The sequence below is a fragment of the Scyliorhinus torazame genome, chromosome 13 (genome assembly GCF_047496885.1).
Source record: "Scyliorhinus torazame isolate Kashiwa2021f chromosome 13, sScyTor2.1, whole genome shotgun sequence".
Taxonomy (NCBI): Eukaryota; Metazoa; Chordata; class Chondrichthyes; order Carcharhiniformes; family Scyliorhinidae; genus Scyliorhinus; species Scyliorhinus torazame.
The window spans coordinates 83,393,426-83,415,071 of record NC_092719.1 but is presented as its reverse complement, the minus strand read 5'-3'; the positions used below and the strand labels follow the sequence as shown (position 1 = coordinate 83,415,071).

General features: G+C 49.6%; 1 protein-coding gene across 2 annotated transcripts in view; it reads left to right on the top strand.

The window, feature by feature from the left end:
- The window catches only part of LOC140388163 (uncharacterized), a 296,950-nt gene extending 275,523 nt beyond the window's left edge, over nucleotides 1-21,427 (top strand). For both annotated transcript variants that reach the window (XM_072471912.1, XM_072471911.1), the window contains 2 exons: nucleotides 16,009-16,140; nucleotides 21,045-21,427. In XM_072471912.1, the coding sequence (XP_072328013.1) occupies nucleotides 16,009-16,140; nucleotides 21,045-21,177 (265 nt within the window). In that variant the 3' untranslated portion in view covers nucleotides 21,178-21,427. The remainder of the gene's footprint in view (nucleotides 1-16,008; nucleotides 16,141-21,044) is intronic.
- Nucleotides 21,428-21,646: the final 219 nt, after the last annotated feature.

The window sequence follows — 21,646 nt, the reverse complement described above, 5'->3', positions numbered from 1 at the left end:
GCTACTCTCTGCCTTCTATGACCTAGCCAGTTCTGTATCCACCTTGCCAGCTCACCCCTGATCCCGTGTGACTTCACCTTTTGTACTAGTCTACCATGAGGGACCTTGTCAAAGGCCTTACTTAAGTCCATATAGACAACATCCACTGCCCTACCTGCATCAATCATCTTAGTGACCTCCTCGAAAAACTCTATCAAGTTAGTGAGACACGACCTTCCCTTCACAAAACCGTGCTGCCTCTCACTAATACGTCCATTTCCTTCCAAATGGGAGTAGATCCTGTCTCGAAGAATTCTCTCCAGTAATTTCCGTACCACTGAAGTAAGGCTCACTGGCCTGTAGTTCCCGGGATTATCCTTGCTACCCTTCTTAAACAGAGGAACAACATTGGCTATTCTCCAGTCCTCCGGGACATCCCCTGAAGACAGTGAGGATCCAAAGATTTCTGTCAAGGCCTCAGCAATTTCCTCTCCAGCCTCCTTCAGTATTCTGGGGTAGATCCCATCAGGCCCTGGGGACTTATCTACCTTAATATTTTTTAAGACACCCAATACCTCGTCTTTTTGGATCTCAATGTGACCCAGGCTATCTACACACCCTTCTCCAGACTCAACATCTACCAATTCCTTCTCTTTGGTGAATACTGATGCAAAGTATTCATTTAGTACCTCGCCCATTTCCTCTGGCTTCCCACATAGATTCCCTTGCCTATCCTTCAGTGGGCCAACCCTTTCCCTGGCTACCCTCTTGCTTTTTATGTACATGTAAAAAGCCTTGGGATTTTCCTTAACCCTATTTGCCAATGACTTTTCGTGACCCCTTCTAGCCCTCCTGACTCCTTGCTTAAGTTCCTTCCTACTTTCCTTATATTCAACGCAGGCTTCGTCTGTTCCCAGCCTTTTAGCCCTGACAAATGCCTCCTTTTTCTTTTTGACGAGGCCTACAATATCTCTCGTTATCCAAGGTTCCCGAAAATTGCCGTATTTATCCTTCTTCCTCACATGCCGGTCCTGAATTCCTTTCAACTGCCACTTGAAAGCCTCCCACATGTCAGATGTTGATTTGCCCTCAAACATCCGCCCCCAATCTATGTTCTTCAGTTCCCGCCTAATATTGTTATAATTAGCCTTCCCCCAATTTAGCACATTCATCCTAGGGCCACTCTTATCCTTGTCCACCAGTACTTTAAAACTTACTGAATTGTGGTCACTGTTACCGAAATGCTCCCCTACTGAAACATCTACCACCTGGCCGGGCTCATTCCCCAATACCAGGTCCAGTACCACCCCTTCCCTAGTTGGACTGTCTACATATTGTTTTAAGAAGCCCTCCTGGATGTTACTTACAAACTCCGCCTCGTCTAAGCCCCTGGCACTAAGTGAGTCCCAGTCAATATTGGGGAAGTTGAAGTCTCCCATCACCACAACCCTGTTGTTTTTACTCTTTTCCAAAATCTGTCTACCTATCTGCTCCTCTATCTCCCGCTGGCTGTTGGGAGGCCTGTAGTAAACCCCCAACATTGTGACTGCACCCTTCTTATTCCTGATCTCTACCCATATAGCCTCACTGCCCTCTGAGGTGTCCTCCCGCAGTACAGCTGTGATATTCTCCCGAACCAGTAGCGCAACTCCGCCTCCCCTTTTACATCCCCCTCTATCCTGCCTGAAACATATAAATCCTGGAACGTTTAGCTGCCAATCCTGCCCTTCCCTCAACCAGGTCTCTGTAATGGCAACAACATCATAGTTCCAAGTACTAATCCAAGCTCTAAGTTCATCTGCCTTACCCATAATACTTCTTGCATTAAAACATATGCACTTCAGGCCACCAGACCCGCTGTGTTCAGCAACTTCTCCCTGTCTGCTCTGCCTCAGAGCCACTGTCCCTATTCCCTAGTTCTCCCTCAATGCTCTCACCTTCTGACCTATTGCTCCCGTGCCCACCCCCCTGCCATACTAGTTTAAACCCTCCCGTGTGACACTAGCAAACCTCGCGGCCAGGATATTTATGCCTCTCCGGTTTAGATGCAACCTGTCCTTCTTATACAGGTCACACCTGCCCCGGAAGAGCTCCCAGTGGTCCAGATAACAGAAACCCTCCCTCCTACACCAGCTGTTTAGCCACGTGTTTAGCTGCTCTATCTTCCTATTTCTAGCCTCACTGGCACGTGGCACAGGGAGTAATCCCGAGATTACAACCCTCGAGGTCCTGCCTTTTAACTTTCTGCCTAGCTCCCTGAACTCCTGCTGCAGGACCTCATGCCCCTTCCTGCCTATGTCGTTAGTACCAATATGTACAACGACCTCTGCCTGTTTGCCCTCCCCCTTCAGGATGCCCTCTACCCGTTCGGAGACATCCTGGACCCTGGCACCAGGGAGGCAACATACCATCCTGGAGTCTCTTTCACGTCCACAGAAGCGCCTATCTGTGCCCCTGACTATAGAGTCCCCTATTACTATTACTCTTCTGCGCTTTGACCCTCCCTTCTGAACATCAGAGCCAGCTGTGGTGCCACTGCTCTGGCTGCTGCTGTTTTCCCCTGATAGGCTATCCCCCCGACAGTATCCAAAGGGGTATACCTGTTCGAGAGGGGGACAACCACAGGGGATTCCTGCACTGACTGCCTGCCCTTTCTGGTGGTCACCCATTTCTCTGCCTGCACCTTGGGTGTGACCACATTTATATAACTGCGATCTATGACGCTTTCCGCCACCTGCATGCTCCTAAGTGCATCCAATTGCTGCTCCAACTGAACCATGCGGTCTGTGAGGAGCTCCAGTTGGGTGCACTTTCTGCAGATGAAGCCATCCGGGACGCTGGAAGCCTCCCGGACCTGCCACATCTCACAGACAGAGCACTGCACCCCTCTAACTGACATTGCGTCAATTAATTAAAATTAAAATTAAAATTTTTAAAAAAATATATATATATATTTTTTTTTTAAATTCAAAGTTACTGTTAACTATCTGTTTCCTAGCACTCGATTTCTAATAGAAATGCGAAAGCTAAATATAGTACTCTCCGATCTCTGGCTTAGATATCCCTCTAAATTATAATTAAGTAATTATGTTTAATTAGTTACCAATGCTTAATTTTTAAATTTAGTGTAGATTCCCAACCAGCCACTCAGGCCACAGCTTTTCTGTGATGTCACTTCAGTTTCCTCCCGACACACACAATTTGAAAAAGGTATAAAAGTAAAAATGAGTAAAAATCACTTACTTACCTTCTTACCCTCTGAGTGTCTTAGATGTTCTCAGGTTCTCTCCCTGACAGAGACTGCTCCTCCTCCTCCAAACGGCTCCCGAAACTAGACCGCGATCTTTTAAAATCCAGGGGTCCCAGTGATACAGTGCGGCTCTCTAAAACACTCACTGGCTGTTCCAGGGCTCCCAGTGATGCAGTGCTGCTCTCTAACACACTCACTGGCTGTTCCAGCAGTCCCAGTGATACGACACTGCTCTCTAACTCACTCACTGGCTGTACCAGGGGTCCCAGTGATACAGCACTGCTCTCTAACTCACTCACTGGCTGTACCAGGGGTCCCAGTGATACAGCACTGCTCTTTAACTCACTCACTGGTTGTTCCAGGGGTCCCAGTGATATGGCACTGCTCTCTAACACACTCACTGGCTGTTCCAGGGGTCCCAGTGATACAGCACTGCTCTCTAACACACTCACTGGCTGTTCCAGCGGTCCCAGTGATAGGGCACTGCTCTCTAACACACTCACTGGCTGTTCCAGGGGTCCCAGTGATACAGTGCGGCTCTCTAAAACACTCACTGGCTGTTCCAGGGGTCCCAGTGATACAGCACTGCTCTCTAACACACTCACTGGCTGTTCCAGCGGTGCCAGTGATACAGCACTGTTCTCTAACACACTCACTGGCTGTTCCAGGGGTCCCAGTGATACGGCACTGCTCTCTAACACACTCACTGGCTGTTCCAGCGGTCCCAGTGATACGGCACTGCTCTCTAACTCACTCACTGGCTGTTCCAGGGGTCCCAGTGATACAGCACTGCTCTCTAACACACATATTGGCTGTACCAGGGGTCCCAGTGATACAGCGCTGCTCTCTAACACACTCACTGGCTGTTCCAGGGGTCCCAGTGATGCAGTGCTGCTCTCTAACTCACTCACTGGCTGTACCAGGGGTCCCAGTGATACAGCACTGCTCCCTAACACACTCACTGGCTGTTCCAGGGGTCCCAGTGATACAGCACTGCTCTCTAACACACTCACTGGCATTTCCAGCAGTCCCAGTGATACGGCACTGCTCTCTAACTCACTCACTGGCTGTACCAGGGGTCCCAGTGATACAGCACTGCTCTCTAACTCACTCACTGGCTGTACCAGGGGTCCCAGTGATACAGCACTGCTCTCTAACTCACTCACTGGCTGTTCCAGTGGTCCCAGCATTACAGTGCTACTCACTAACACACTCACTGGCTGTACCAGGGTACCCAGCTATACAGTGCTACTCACCAACACACTCACTGGCTGTACCAGGGGTCCCAGTGATACAGCGCTGCTCTCTAACACACTCACTGGCTGTTCCAGGGCTCCCAGTGATACGGTGCTGCTCTCTAACACACTCACTGGCTGTTCCAGGGGTCCCAGTGATACAGCACTGCTCTCTAACTCACTCACTGGCTGTTCAAGGAGTCCCAGTGATACGGCACTGCTCCCTAACACACTCACTGGCTGTTCCAGGGGTCCCAGTGATGCAGTGCTGCTCTCTAACTCACTCACTGGCTGTACCAGGGGTCCCAGTGATAGAGCACTGCTCCCTAACACACTCACTGGCTGTTCCAGGGGTCCCAGTGGTACAGCACTGCTCTCTAACTCACTCACTGGCTGTACCAGGGGTCCCATTATACAGCACTGCTCTCTAACACACTCACTTGCTGTTCCAGCGGTCCCAGTGATACAGCACTGCTCTCTAACACACTCACTGGCTGTTCCAGGGGTCCCAGTGATACAGCACAGCTCTCTAACACACTCACCCGCTGTTCCAGGGGTCCCAGTGATACAGCACTGCTCTCTAACACATTCACTGGCTGTTCCAGCGGTCCCAGTGATACAGCACTGCTCTCTAACACACCCACTGGCTGTTCCAGGGGTCCCAGTGATGCAGTGCAGCTCTCTAACTCACTCACTGGCTGTTCCAGTGGTCCAAGTGATACAGTGCTACTCACCAACACACTCACTGGCTGTTCCAGGGACCCAGCATTACAGTGCTACTCACTAACACACTCACTGGCTGTTCCAGGGGTCCCAGTGATACAGCACTGCTCTCTAACTCACTCACTGGCTGTTCCAGGGGTCCCAGTGATACAGCACAGCTCCCTAACACACTCACTGGCTGTTCCAGGGGTCCCAGTGATACAATGCTACTCACCTACACACTCACTGGCTGTTCCAGGGGTCCCAGTGATACAGTGCTACTCACCAACACACTCACTGGCTGTTCCAGGGGTCCCAGTGATACAGCACTGCTCCCTAACACACTCACGGGCTGTTCCAGGGGTCCCAGTGATACAGCACTGTTCTCTAACACACTCACTGGCTGTTCCAGGGGTCCCAGTGATACAGCACTGCTCTCTAATACACTCACTGGCTATTTCCGCGGTCCCAGTGATACGACACTGCTCTCTAACTCACTCACTGCCTGTTCCAGGGGTCCCAGTGATATGGCACTGCTCTCTACTACACTCACTGGCTGTTCCAGGGGTCCCAGTGATACAGCGCTGCTCTCTAACACACTCACTGGCTGTTCCAGGGGTCCCAGTGATACAGCACTGCTCTCTAACTCACTCACTGGCTGTTCCAGGGGTCCCAGTGATAGGGCACTGCTCTCTAACACACTCACTGGCTGTTCCAGCGGTCCCAGTGATACAGCGCTGCTCTCTAACACACTCACTGGCTGTTCCAGGGGTCCCAGTGATACAGCGCTGCTCTCTAACACACTCACTGGCTGTTCCAGGGGTCCCAGTGATACGGCACTGCTCTCTAACACACTCACTGGCTGTTCCAGCGGTCCCAGTGATACAGCACTGCTCTCTACCACACTCACTGGCTGTTCCAGGGGTCCCAGTGATACAGCGCTGCTCTCTAACACACTCACTGGCTGTTCCAGGGGTCCCAGTGATACGGCACTGCTCTCTAACACACTTACTGGCTGTTCCAGGGGTCCCAGTGATACAGCACTGCTCTCTAACTCACTCACTGGCTGTTCCAGGGGTCCCAGTGATGCAGTGCTGCTCTCTAACTCACTCACTGGCTGTACCAGGGGTCCCAGTGATACAGCACTGCTCTCTAACTCACTCACTGGCTGTTCCAGAGGTCCCAATGATACAGTGCTGCTCTCTAACACACTCACTGGCTGTTCCAGGTGTCCCAGTGATGCAGTGCTGCTCGCTAACACACTCACTGGCTGTTCCAGGGGTCCCAGTGATACAGTGCTGCTCTCTAACACACTCACAGGCTGTTCCAGGGCTCCCAGTGATGCAGTGCTGCTCTCTAACACACTCACTGGCTGTTCCAGCAGTCCAAGTGATACGACACTGCTCTCTAACACACTCACTGGCTGTACCAGGGGTCCCAGTGATACAGCACTGCTCTCTAACACACTCACTGGCTGTTCCAGGGGTCCCAGTGATACAGCACTGCTCTCTAACACACTCACTGGCTGTTCCAGCGGTCCCAGTGATACAGCACTGCTCTCTAACTCACTCACTGGCTGTACCAGGGGTCCCAGTGATACAGTGCTGCTCTCTAACACACTCACTGGCTGTTCCAGGGGTCCCAGTGATACAGCACTGCTCTCTAACACACTCACTGGCTGTTCCAGCGGTCCCAGTGATACAGCACTGCTCTCTAACTCACTCACTGGCTGTACCAGGGGTCCCAGTGATACAGTGCTGCTCTCTAACACACTCACTGGCTGTTCCAGGGGTCTCAGTGATACAGCACTGCTCTCTCACTCACTCACTGGCTGTACCAGGGGTCCCAGTGATACAGCACTGCTCTCTAACACACTCACTGGCTGTTCCAGGGGTCCCAGTGATACAGTGCTGCTCTCTAACACACTCACTGGCTGTACCAGGGGTCCCAGTGATACAGTGCTGCTCTCTAACACACTCACTGGCTGTACTAGGGGTCCCAGTGATACAGTGCTGCTCTCTAACACATTCACTGGCTGTTCCAGGGGTCCCAGTGATACAGCACTGCTCTCTAACTCACTCACTGGCTGTACCAGGGGTCCCAGTGATACAGCACTGCTCTCTAACACACATACTGGCTGTACTAGGGGTCCCAGTGATGCACTGCTGCTCTCTAACACACTCACTGGCTGTTCCAGGGGTCCCAGTGATACAGTGCTGCTCTCCAACTCACTCACTGGCTGTTCCAGGGGTCCCAGTGATACGGCACTGCTCTCTAACACACTCACTGGCTGTTCTAGCGGTCCCAGTGATACAGCACTGATCTCTAACACACTCACTGGCTGTTCCAGGGGTCCCAGTGATACAGCACTGCTCTCTAACACACTCACTGGCTGTTCCAGGGGTCCCAGTGATACAGCACTGCTCTCTAACACACTCACTGGCTGTTCCAGGGGTCCCAGTGATACAGCACTGCTCTCTAACTCACTCACTGGCTGTTCCAGGGGTCCCATTGATACAGCACTGCTCTCTAACTCACACACTGGCTGTTCCAGGGGTCCCAGTGATACAGCACTGCTCTCTAACTCACTCACTGGCTGTTCCAGGGGTCCCAGTGATACAGCACTGCTCTGTAACTCACTCACTGGCTGTACCAGGGGTCCCAGTGATACAGCACTGCTCTCTAACACACTCACTGGCTGTTCCAGCGGTGCCAGTGATACAGTGCTGCTCTGTAACACAGTCACTGGCTATTCAAGTGGTCCCAGTTATAAAGAACAAAGAACAAAGAAAAGTACAGCACAGGAACAGGCCCTTTGACCCTCCAAGCCTGCGCTGACCATGCTGCCGGTCTGAACTAAAATCTTCTACACTTCCAGGGTCCGTATCCCTCTCTTCCCATCCTACTCATGTATTTGTCAAGATGCCCCTTAAATGTCACTATCGTCCCTGCTTCCACCACCTCCTCCGGCAGCGAGTTCCAGGCACCCACTACCCTCTGTGTAAATAAACTTGCCTCGCACATCTCCTCTAAACCTTGCCCCTCGCACCTTAAACCTATGCCCTCTAGTAATTGACCCCTCCACCCTGGGGAAAAGCCTCTGACTATCCACTCTGTCTATGCCCCTCATAATTTTGTAGACCTCTATCAGGTCGCCCCTCAACCTTCTTCATTCCAGTGAGAACAAACCGAGTTTATTCGACCTCTCCTCATAGCTAATGCCCTCCATACCAGGCAACATCCTGGTAAATCTCTTCTGCACCCTCTCTAAAACCTCCACATCCTTCTGGTAGTGTGGCGACCAGAATTGAACACTATACTCCAAGTGTGGCTTAATTAAGGTTCTATACAGCTGCAACATGACTTGCCAATTTTTATACTCAATGCCCCGGCCAATGAAGGCAAGCATGCCGTTTGCCTTCTTGACTACCTTCTCCACCTGTGTTTCCTCTTTCAGCGACCTGTGGACCTGTACACCAAGATCTCTCTCTCTGTCAATGCTCTTGAGGGTTCTACCATTCACTGTATATTCCCTACCTGCATTAGACCTTCCAAAATGCATTACCTCACATTTGTCCGAATCAAACTCCATCTGCCATCTCGCTGGCCAACTCTCCAAACGATCTAAATCCTGCTGTATCCTCGGACAGTCCTCATCGCTATCCGCAATTGTCGTCCGCAAACTTACTAATCAGACCAGTTACATTTTCCTCCAAATCATTTATATATACAACAAACAGCAAAGGTCCCAGCACTGATCCCTGCGGAACACCACTAGTCACAGCCCTCCAATCAGAAAAGCATCCTTCCATTGGTACTCTCTGCCTTCTATGACCTAGCCAGTTCTGTATCCATCTTGCCAACTCACCTCCGATCCCGTGTGACTTCACCTTTTGTACCAATCTGCCATGAGGGACCTTGTCAAAGGCCTTACTGAAGTCCATATAGACAACATCCACTGCCCTACCTGCATCAATCATCTTTGTGACCTCCTCGAAAAACTCTATCAAGTTAGTAAGACACGACCTCCCGTTCACAAAACCGTGCTGCCTCTCGCTAATACGACCCCTTGCTTCCAAATGGGAGTAGACCCTGTCTCGAAGAATTCTCTCCAATAATTTCCCTACCACTGATGTAAGGCTCACCGGCCTGTAGTTCCCTGGATTATCCTTGCTACCCTTCTTAAACAGAGGAACAACATTGGCTATTCTCCAGTCCTCCGGGACATTACCTGAAGACAGTGAGAATCTAAGGTAAACCCTAACCCCAACCCTTGACCATTCAAGGCCCTCAGGTTACATGGTCACCCTGAGTTGTACAGTTGCGCCACCCTTTCCCCCTCCCCCAGCCCTTCGAGATGATGTAGCCCACACTGCACCCCTGTCACCATCAGTGAATGGCACATTGTCTGTGATATGGGGAGCCTCTATCCTCACCACTCATCCCTGCCAACTGGGATTTGTGGGGCTGCCGCAACCAGTGTTAGCAATGGGCTGCATGGTCCCTGTCCTCTTTCTCCCAGCAGGGTCTACTGTGAGTCTCCTTACTGGGTGAGCCTTGTGCTGTCCCGCCAGAAGGGTGGCAACTGGTTGTATGGTGGAGATGTGCATACTATGCAAGCATGCGGTTCAATGCTAAGATCCTGGTGTGCGGGCAGTTCCTATGAATGGGGTGAGCGAGGGATGTGTGCGTTTTCTGGGACCTTAACTGCAGTGTGATGTGGCGCCTGGTTTTACACACAGGTTGTTCAGGTTTCCTGGCTGGGGGCGGGATGGATGGGGTGAGGGGCGCGGTGGCAGGGAGGACTTGAAGACACATTGTGATCCTCAGGGATGGGCTAGCTGATGGTATTACTGGCAAGTCTTTTACTCTGAGAGGGGCTGCATACCAGGGAGGGCTCCAGCGGCAATAGTGCATGTGTCCGTTGTTTGGAGTGAGCTCAGCTAATCCCTTCCTCTGTGCTTCTAAGGAATGCACTGAGGAGTGCCAGCACTTGGTGGGCCGGCGATTGAGCAGGCAAATCGTGGTTTTGCATGGTGCCGCCGGCATGGGGTGGGTGGGTAACTTGCTGCCACTGGCGTCGAACTGGAGCATTGCAACGGGTTTGACGCCTGATGCCAATCCCATTTTTCAGGTGCCACTCCATTGTCTGACCGTTCAGGAATCCAGATACTGGCGTCAGGCAATTGAGAATCCACCCTTTTGGAAGAAAACTAGGCCACACTAGTCTTCAATAAATGGTGCTGGAGTAACTAGAAATGAAGACGAAACAGACTCAATGCTCAGAAATCCAATCGCTGTAGTGCAGCGGTCAACAAAGCAAACTGCACGCTGATGTAGCCAAGTCAGGAGCAAACATGTTAGAAGGAGCACGCACTGTAGAGTTTTGGTCAGACCTCACTCCAATTATCTGCTGCAAGGTCTGATCTATAATAGAACCATTCAAACCCTGAAGGTGGTGCAGACGAATATACTCATCCTTAAATGTCATACAAGTAAATTGCGAGGAAAATACTGGAGAAATTTGACTATTTCAGTCCTGCTTTTAGAGGTGACATTGCTGAGATTATACAGAATGGAAAATGGTAAAGATAAGATAGATCTGAACATGACTTCAAAACAATAGAGACTATGGTTTCTGGGTAGTTAAAGGCACACGTAGAAGGAAGTGTTGCAAGGAATAACCGGCACATGGAATTGCCAGGTCAGGGCTGGGAGGACCAATCCTGTTCCTCCTCACTCAGAAATGCCATTGTGTAAACGTGCCTTGCCTTTTCTGTTAAGTCAGCTTCTCCCTTTGGTTTTGGATGTGCATCCAGCTCCAAGCCAGACACCCTCCTGCACCATGTTAGGATCATGCTGACAGCAGTGGCCACCTGCTCTATACTGGAGGCTCGGCTGAGCAGATGAAATGGAACGACAGGGAGGGGGAGGGGGAGGCACAGGGAGCAGAGTGACCTCAGGCTAGAATGAACATTCACCACTCACCTCACTGCCCCCAACCTTGCCACTCAACCTCGCCCACCCTTTTGACCCCCCCAACCTCGCCATTCCATCTCCCGATCCCCCCCACCCCCCGGTCTGGTCCCTCCATCAGGACCCCCCCCCCGGGGGTCTGGTCCCTGCGTTCCCACTGAATTCTGGGGAAAATTTAAATCACATTACCAACTTTAGGTGAAAGAACTAAAGTGAGAACCTCCATCTAAAGAACAGCCAGTGGGTGTGTTAGAGAGCAGTGCTGTATAAGGCGGGAACTGAAGAACATAGATTGGGGGCGGATGTTTGAGGGTAAATCAACATCTGACATGTGGGAGGCTTTCAAATGTCAGTTGAAAGGAATTCAGGATCGGCATGTTCCTGTGAGGAAGAAGTATAAATATGGCAAATTTCATGATCCTTGGATAACAAGAGATATTGTAGGCCTCATCCAAAAGAATAAGGAGGCATTTGTCAGGGCTAAAAGGCTGGGAACAGACAAAATCTGTGTGGAATATAAGGAAAGTAGGAAGGAACTTAAGCAAGGAGTCAGGAGGGCTAAAAGGGGTCACGAAAAGTCATTGGCAAATAGGGTTAAGGAAAATCCCAAGATTTTTACATGTACATAAAAAGCAAGAGGGTAGCCAGGGAAAGGGTTGGCCCACTGAAGGATAGGCAAGGGAATCTATGTGTGGAGCCAGAGGAAATGGGCGAGGTACTAAATGAATACTTTGTATCAGTACTCACCAAAGAGATGGAATTAGTGGATGTTGAGTCTGGCGAAGGGTGTGTAGATAACCTGGGTCACATTGAGATCCAAAAAGACGAGGTGTTGGGCGTCTTGAAAAATATTAAGGTGGATAAGTCCCCAGGGCCTAATGGGATCTACCTCAGAATGCTGACGGAAGCTGGAGAGGAAATTGCTGAGGCCTTGACAGAAATCTTTGGACCTGACATTCTCGCAGCGGAATTCACCGTAGGTGGGATCCTCCGTTCCTCCGGCAGTGCACCAACACCCGCCTGTTTCCAGACAGCGTGAGGTGGCCACAATACAAAACCCCTCTGGGCGGCTGCGGGAACGGAGAATCCCACTGCTGGCAGGGGCGCGACTTGTCGGTAAACGCGGCTGGTGGACCGGAGAATCCCGCCCTGTCTCTCCGTCCCTCCCCTCCGCAGAGCCATGGATTTCAGATTACACCCAGCAGTGCTCATTATCTATGTGGCCGCTGCTGCTGCTGTTCCAGATGGACAAGGCAAGAGCACCAGGGCCAATCCAGGAAGCACCCTGCGCAAGAGGAGCCTGCCCATGAACAACAGGGGCCAGCCGGTGAGGCTCAAGTGCTGTATGTCCACCAGGCCGAGGAAGAGGTGCGATGGTGGCGCCACATCAGGCCACGTGCATAGCATCGGCACCTGTCCTTCAAGGAGCTGCCAGACCACGTCAACTCTGGCTCACCAGAGAGACCGTGCCAGATGGTCGCGCACTCCCCCCCTCCCCCCCACTTCAACACCCAATTCCCCCCACCCAAAATCCACCTTCCTCTGAGCCTCTCTTCCTCAGCCTTTCCACCCCGTCTGGCTCTGCTTCTGGATCTGAACATCTTTTCCAGAAACGCAACATCTGACTGGGCAACAGCTGTTTCCTGGGATCAGCTGCCCTCTGACCGTCTGCTCTCTTTACAGTCCCTGCCTCCACTTGATGTACTTCAGCATGCGTGTGGTGCTCACCAGAGGGTGACCCAGGAGCCTGTTTGCTAACATTATTCACCGAGGTGATAGTCTCTGTGATGGTAGATGGTGCAAGTGAAAGCAGTGCTGAGACGTCGGTGCCCGGGTGTTCTGAGGGTCTGGATGGGGGACAGCGACCCTGGACAGCCTCGCTTCGTGTGCCACCTCATTCTAGCCCTCATTCAGTATAGCGGGTTTGTGTCTCCTGCCTACCCTGGGGAAGAGGGTGTTCCTCTTCTCCTCAACAGTGTCCAGCATGTGTCCAATGTCAGCATCCAGGAACGTTGGTGCTCGTCTTTTAGCAGTCTCCACCACATTTTCCGAACCACTCATTGTGTGAATAATTTTTTTCTCACATCACATTTGCTTATTTTGCACTTCACTTTAAATCTGTGCCCTCTCGTTCTTAATCCTTTTTACGAGGGGGAACAGTTTCTCCCCGTCTACTCTGTCATGTCTACTCATTGCCCCTTTTTCAACTGAACCAAAGCTGAGTGAACAGTCATTCCCTGGTTCATTCCGGTGGGGAATGACTTCATAGATCATAGAATTTACAGTGCAGAAGGAGGCCATTCGGCCCATCGAGTCTGCACCAGCCCATGGAAAGATCACCCTATCTAAGCCCACATCTCCACCCTATCCCGGAACGATTTAACCCCATCTAACCTATTTGGACACGGAGGGCAATTTGGCATGGCCAATCCACCTAACCTGCACATCTTTGGACTGTGGGAGGAAACCAGAGCACCCGGAGGAAACCCACGCAGACACAGGGAGAACGTGCGGACTTCGCACAGACAGTGATCCAAGCCGGGAATCGAACCTGGGACCCTGGAGCTGTGAAGCAACTGTTTTAACCACTGTGTTACTGTGCCGCCGTGACCAGTCAACTTGCCTGGTTTGAATTTGAACAAAGCTGGACAGTCACTGTTCCATGCTGCCTTCTCCATGACAATACCGCCATCAGAGTCCACTTGCCAACCAATCAGCAGTCTCTTATGCAGCATAATTGTTGTTACCATGCTACAGTTAGTAATTTCTTGTGAGCAATCTGATGAGTGAAAGAATGAAAGCTTTGATAGCTGAACTCTTTGTTCAGCAATACTCAAGCTCTGTATTACCAACAACCATTTTGATTATATTGCTCCACCTCATTCTTCAATCCAAAATACATTACATTATACATTAAATTTCATCTGCCCCAGGCTCTCTCGTCCTCTGAAGTCTGTTATGTTGGTTAGCACATGGACGGCTGGTTCGTGATGCGGAGCCATGTCATCAGTCCGGGTTCCAGTACCAACTGAGGTTATTCATGAAGGCACCGCCTTCCCAACCTTTCCCCCCTGCCGGAGGTGTGGTGACCCTCAGGTTAAATTACCACCGGTCAACTCCCTCTTTCAAAAAGGAGGGGGCAGCCTATTGTCCATGGGGACTATGGCGACTTTCATTTCAATCATTCATTCATTTGCTATCCACAACAACAGCAACATATTTATTGAGCCCATTAATGCAGTAAAATGTCTAATGGTGCTTCACAGGAGTGACCATCAAACAATACAATTTGAAAGTGAACCACAAAATATTAGATTGGCCAAACAGGTAGATTTCAGGAAGGGCCATTAAAGAAGAAAGTGAGGTAGAGAGGCGGAGTGATTTAGGTAGGGAATTCCAGAGCTTCGGACTTCTGTAGCTTAAGGCACAGCAACCAATGACGAAGCGATTGAAATTAAGGATGTACGCTTGGACCCTTGTGGAGTTTTATGTATGGAACTCTATCAAATGGTTTTTGTGAGTCAAAGTACATCAATTCTGTAAGACTTTGCATGAATCACTTGAGATGTCATATCCTCAATTGCAACAGTTGCCGTTAATGTTGCTCCAAGACTGGTGTCATGAAGGGGTTCCTTTATGCAGTGTAAAACTGATCTAGACAGGTTCGTCTTTGCCCATTTTGGAACGTTTCCCCACCATGCAGTGCTGTATAATACTACAACTAAGAAGCAACCAGCATGGCTCAACAATTACTTTTAGGTTGTTGACTCTCTTGACAGCTCTTTGACTGGGTTCTTAACATTTTGTAAGCACAACTAGCAACTGCTCTTAAAGTTAGCAGCACTCAGGATATCAACCACGCAAGTCTCTGTAATGATAATGAACAACGCGCCTAAAACAAGTGTCAAAACCCTGGAAGATGTGGAGTTGAGAGGAAGACCAGCTCGGAGCAATGGCAAAATAACAATCCAGATAGAGAAGGGACTTGGGAGCTATCCAATTGCAGAACAGTGGAAAACTGGTTCATTGTGGCCTGATGTTAATCAACCAATGTGAAGGTGAATTTCTCAGGCAGTAGCAACACTGAACAAAGCAGGAGGAAGTGGCAAAGGAGGAATTTTTGAAAGCATCAAACAAACAACTGGGCAAAGGAATAGAAACACAGAGGAGATATTTAACAGAAGGTCAGATATTGAAGAGCTCACTCTCACAGCCATCAACTGATGTGAGAGACCCTCACATAGCCCCTGACTGTACAACATCATCAATTCCTCCCATCTGGTTAGTTAGAGGATGTTAACATTATATATTTAATACGAGGGAATTATTTGCTGAGGAGGCAGTAGGGGCCTTGGTTTAACATCCCATCCAAATGATGGCACCATTGACAGCGCAGAACTCCCTCAGTCCTGCACTGACGTGTCATCCTAGATTTAGTTATCAAGTGGGACTTGAACCCTCAACCGTTTAAATCAGAGATGCGAATGCTACTAACGTGAGCTCCAGCTGACACACTATGTGACATGTGGTATCTATGAGGGAAATATCTGTTTAATGTACTGTGAAATTGCCACTGAATGGATAGAATGACCAATCCATAAGGTATGTGATTGATCAGAATTCAGAATCAATTCTGAAATTTGGGGCTAAGTGTTTTAACATTTATAAATCCTTCTGCAATTTTTTTCACAATTCAGAATAGTCGTTCACATGGCAATAATTAATTGTCCAACCAGTCTTAAATTAACTGAGGAGAATGTCAGTTTATTGTTTGTAACATGAAATATGGCACCACTTTTCAAAGACTTGCTGAATCAAATCATTAACCTGTTTCAAATTATTGAAAAGCCTTTCTACTTTCCCCAGTACCCTTGAATCTGAGCTGCCAAGCACTGCGCAGGGTGAGAGGTCCTGGAAAAGTCTGCCTGAGTGGAGTGCGAGACCCAAATCTGAAGCCTCTATTCAGCCGGGCACATGCATCGTTAAGTCTTCCAACAGGTGAGAAGAATAAAACCCAGGGGTAGGTCAATATGTATACACACTGCCTGCTGCAGTATTGAGCGTGGCAGATCGGTCTCAGCATTGGTTCCTGGTCTCCTGAATTAGTTATGTCAGCTATGCAGATTAATGGCGAGGTTCGACGTAATTAGTTTCATTACCTTATGTTCACCAAGGGAAAGATCATGACGTTCCCTGACTGTTAGCCATCTAATGACTTTGACAGCTCACGTGGAAAATAGAACCAGAGATTTACAGCAAAAAGGGAGACCATTTGACTCATCATGTGCAGGCTCTTCTCCAGCACAATTCAAAACCAATCCCATTGCTCTGCATTCTCACTATGATCCTGCCCCACAGCGCCAGGTACCCAGGTTCAATTATGGCCTTGGGTGACTATCTGTGTGGAGTTTTCACGCTCCCCCAGTGTCTGTTTGAGTTTCCTCCAGGTGCTCTGATTTCCTCCCACAGTCCAAAGATGTGCAAGTTATGTGGGGCTACGGGGATAAGGTGGGGAAATGGGCCTGGGTAGGATGCTCTTTCAGAGGGTCGGTGCAGACCCGATGGGCCGAATGGCCTTCTTCTGCACTGTAGGGATTTTCTGAATCTGCCTCACCAGTTCACTGTAGCAAAAATTCCCAGGCCCAACAACCTTCTACATAACCCTCTCTCCTCATGCACAGTAACAATTTTAACCTGATATCACCTTTGTTACGAAAATCCCAACCACAGGATACAACCTTTCCCTCTGAACTCAGTCCTAAATATTTTAAAATAATTTTTAAAATATTTCTTACATTTCCTCAGATGTCTGTGCTCCATTAGGAATAACCCCAGTATAGAACATAGAAGAATACAGCACAGAACAGGCCCTTTGGCCTACGATGTTGTGCTGAACTTTTGTCCCAGATTAAGAACAAATTAATCTACACCCCATCATTCTACCGTAATCCATGTACCTAACCAATAGCTGCTTGAAGGTCCCTAATGTTTCTGACTCAACTACTTCCACAGGCTGTGCATTCCATGCCCCCACTACTCTCTGTGTAAAGGACCTACCTCTGACATCCCCCCTATATCTTCCAACATTCACCTTAAATTTATGTCCCCTTGTAATGGTTTGTTCCACCCGGGTGGTATCTCAGGTCTCTCCTCATAACAATAGCTCCCATCCCTGAATTTATAGTTAATTGATGCTGTACCCTCTTCAGTGGCTTTTTTGTCCTTTCTATAATCAATGCACCAAACTGCTGTGCTGTAACTGCGATCTAACCTATATTTTGCATTAATTTACTTACGGTTTTATAAAGTGGGGAAAAAGTACCAAAGTGCTCACTTCATTTTACTGGCTCTTGCACTTTGGGAGAATAAATTGGGGAAATGTTATCCTTATAATCCACCCTTGGAAACAATTGAAGTGTTCTACATACTGCTGACTTCCTTGCCCATTCCTTCTCCCATCCTCGTTTTTTCTATTTGTTTATTTTTTAAATTTATTTTTTATTTTTTAATAAATTTAGAGTGTCCAATTCTTACTTTTATCCAACCAAGGGTCAATTTAGCATGGGCAATCCACCTACCCTGCACATCTTTGGGTTGTGGGGGTGAGACCCATGCAGACACAGGAAGAATGTGCAAACTCTACATGGACAGTGACCCAGGGCCAGGATTGACCCGGGTCCTCGGCGCCGTGAGGCAGCAGTGCTAACCACTGCGCCACCGTGCCGCCCCTTTTCTATTCATTTATGGGATATTGGAGTCACTGGCTTTCCCACCCCCAGTTTTCCTTGAGAAGGCGGTCAGTTGCTTCCTTGGATCGCTGCAGTGCATGTGGTGTAGGTACATAAGGGGCGAGAGTCTCCACTCCCACGCCGGATGGGAGATAGCCTGGGCCGCTAACATTTCCCGGGACGCCGGTCTGAAGCCCTCCCGCGATTCTCCCAAGCGGCGGGAACGGCCCCGTCGAGTTCCGCAGGCCGGAGAACTGCCGGAGACACCCAAAATGGCGATTCTCCGGCATCCCCGCTATTCTCAGGCCCGGATGGACCGAGCGGCCAGGCCAAAACGGCGGGTTCCCCCCGGCGCTGTCCACACCTGGTCGCTGCCGTCGGGAACAGCGCGTGAACGCTGGGGGGGCGGCCTGCGGGGGGGGATCCTGCACCAGGGGGTACCTCAAATGTGGCATGGCCCGCGATCGGTGCCCACTGATCGTCGGGTCGTCCTCTCTGAAGGAGGACCTCCTTCCTTCCGCGGCCCCGCAAGATCCGTCCGCCATCTTCTTGCAGGGTGGACTCAGAGAGGACGGCAACCACGCATGCGCCGGTGACGTCAGTTATGCGGCACCGGCCGCGTCATCTATGCGATGCCGCCTTTACGCGGCGACAAGGCCTGCGCATGTAGATGACGTGGCCCCGATCCTAGCCCATTGTCGGGGCCTGAATCGGTCGGGATCGGGGCCGTCACGACGGCGTGGGCACTTCGGCGCGGGAGTGGAGAATCCCGCCCAAGGTTAGGGAGGGTGTTCCAGTATTTTGACTCAGTGACAGTGAAGGAATAATGCTATATTTCCAAGTCAGGATGGTGAGTGTCTTGGAGGGGAAAGTCCAGGTTTCTGCTACCCCTGTCCTTCCAGATGGTAGTGTTGTAGGTTTGGAAAGTGCTGTCTCAGGAGTCTTGGTGAGTTTAGCTTCCCAATCCTGAGACTTCTGTGGGAACGTTACAAGATGCATCAGGTTTATCTTTGAATAGCTGGTCCACGCCAATTAGGCAGCTTGGGGGCTAATCCGTGCTCTGCTCCATGAGCAAATATGGACTTGGACTAGTGGTTCAAATGGGTATCTGCCATGGGATAGGGAAGAGGAAGTGTGTGTGTTGTTACCAGGTGAGTACTGAGATAGCCCTGCCCCAACCACCATTCCCCCCTACCCATCCTCCATCCCCATTAATGACAAGTGGATCGTCGACTCCAACGCACCCCTCCCTGATGAGCTCAATGCATTCTATGCCCGCTTTGGGCAAGAGATCAGCGAGAGTGAGCCCGCCACCCCAGAAGCCGCGGATGAACTTGTATCTGAGATTACCTCTGCAGACGTCAGAGCAGCCTTCTCGAAGGTCAACCCATGGAAAGCCACTGGCCCGGATGGGGTACCAGGACGAGCACTCAGGTCTTGCGCGGATCAGCTGGCGGGGGTATTCGCAGACATCTTCAACCTCCCTTTACAACAATCTGAGGTCCCTATCTGCTTCAAGAAGACGACCATCATCCCTGTACCAAAAAAAGTCCAGCAGCGTGCCTTAATGACCATCGTCCAGTGGCTCTGACATCCATCATCATGAAGTGCTTCGAAAGGTTAGTCATGGCACGAACCAACTCCAGCCTCCCGGATTGCCTTGATCCACTACAGTTCGCCTACCGCTGCAACAGGTCCACAGCAGGCGCCATCTCCATGGCCCTGCACTCTACCCTGGAACACCTAGATAACAAAGACACCTATATCAGACTCCTACTTATTGACTGCAGCTCAGCCTTCAACACCATCGTTCCTACGAAACTCATCTCCAAACTCCGTGGCCTTGGCCTCGGCTCCTCCCTCTGAAATGAAATGAAATGAAAATCGCTTATTGTCACAAGTAGGCTTCAAATGAAGTTACTGTGAAAAACCCCTAGTCGCCACATTCCGGCGCCTGTTTGGGGAGGCTGTTACGGGAATTGAACCGTGCTGCTGGCCTGCCTTGGTCTGCTTTCAAAGCCAGCGATTTAGCCCTGTGCTAAACAGCCTCTGCGACTGGATCCTGAACTTTCTAACCCACAGGCCACAATCAGTAAAGAAAGGCAACAACAACACCTCCACGATCATCCTCAACACCGGTGCCCCACAAGGCTGTGTCCTCAGCCCCCTACAATACTCCTTATACACCTATAACTGTGTAGCCAAATTCCCCTCCAACTCGATTTTCAAATTTGTGATGACACCACCATAGTGGGTCAGATTTAAAACAATGACGAGACAGAGTAATGCGATAGAGAATCTGGTGAACTGGTGCAACGACAATAATCTCTCCCTCGATGTCAACAAAACGAAGGAGATTGTCATCGACTTCAGGAAGCGTAGTGGAGAACATGCCCCTGTTCTCAATCAATGGGAACGAAGTAGAATGGGTTGAGAGCTTCAAGGTGTCCAGATTACCAACAACCTGACCTGGTCCCCCCATGCCGACACCATAGTTAAGAAAGCCCACCAACGACTCTACCTTCCCAGAAGACTAAGGAAATTTGGCATGTCAGCTACGACCCGCACCAACTTCTACAGATGCGCCATAGAAAGCATTCTTTCTGGTTGTATCGCAGCTTGGTATGGAGCCTGCTCTGCCCAAGACCTCAGGAAACTACAAAAGGTCTTGAATGTAGCCCAGTCCATCACGCAAACCAGCCTCCCATCCATTGACTCTATCTATAATTCCTGCTGCCTCAGAAAGGCAGCCAGCATAATTAAGGAGCCCACGCACCCCGGACATACTCTCTTCCACCTTTTTCCGTCAGGAAAAAGATACCAACGTTTGAGGTCACGTACCAACCGACTCAAGAACAGCTTCTTCCCTGCTGCCATCAGACTTTTGAATGGACCTACCTCATATTAAGTTGATCTTTTCTCTACACCTTGCTATAACTGTAACATTATATTCTGCAGTCTCTCCTTCCTTATGTACGGTATGCATTGTTTGTACAGCATGCACGAAACAATACTTTTCACTGTATAATAATACATATGACAATAAATCAAATCAAAAAAGGGTACCCTATACTCCAAGTTAGTTGTTCAAGTGGAGGTAGATGGGTGACTGGTAGTAACAAGAGTGTGCAGTAATGGCCCAGAATAAGACACAATCTTTCTTTTCTTTTCCAGAGCTGCGACCATTCAGGAATACATCGCATTTAGCTTGGCCCAAAGAAATGTCTGTTGTACCAAAAGCATAACTCAAGCGGAACTTGTATCTTTGGAAACCTTTGCGAAAAGCTGTGCCTCTAAACCTGACTGATAGCCACAAGGGGCAGGAGCAGTGTATATTGTATATTGTAGATAGACTATGCCATGCTAGTGTAATTTCTACAGCTGATGAAAGCCACTGTATAACATTGTTAGTAAGCTGTAAGAAAGGATCATGTTATACTTTCAAATGCTTTCAAGATTGCTGTGACCACTTTCAAAATCCAGGAGCTGAGGGAGCAGCTAAAGTTGGCTTTTCCAGGGAACTGCCTGAGAACCGGCATTAAAAATGCATTTGCCTACAGATCGTCACTTAATATATATGCACCCAAGGACTGTGATTAAGTTTATTTGGATTTCTGCAGCTTTAATTCAGAATACATTGGTGTTAGAGCAATGCATTTCACTGGACCACAAACCATTAATGGCCACTCCAGGATTCTTGGTACGGGCATGTACATGTATACTGTTTTATTCTATATTAATACATGCCAAATTACTTCCATAGTCATAATGTAATC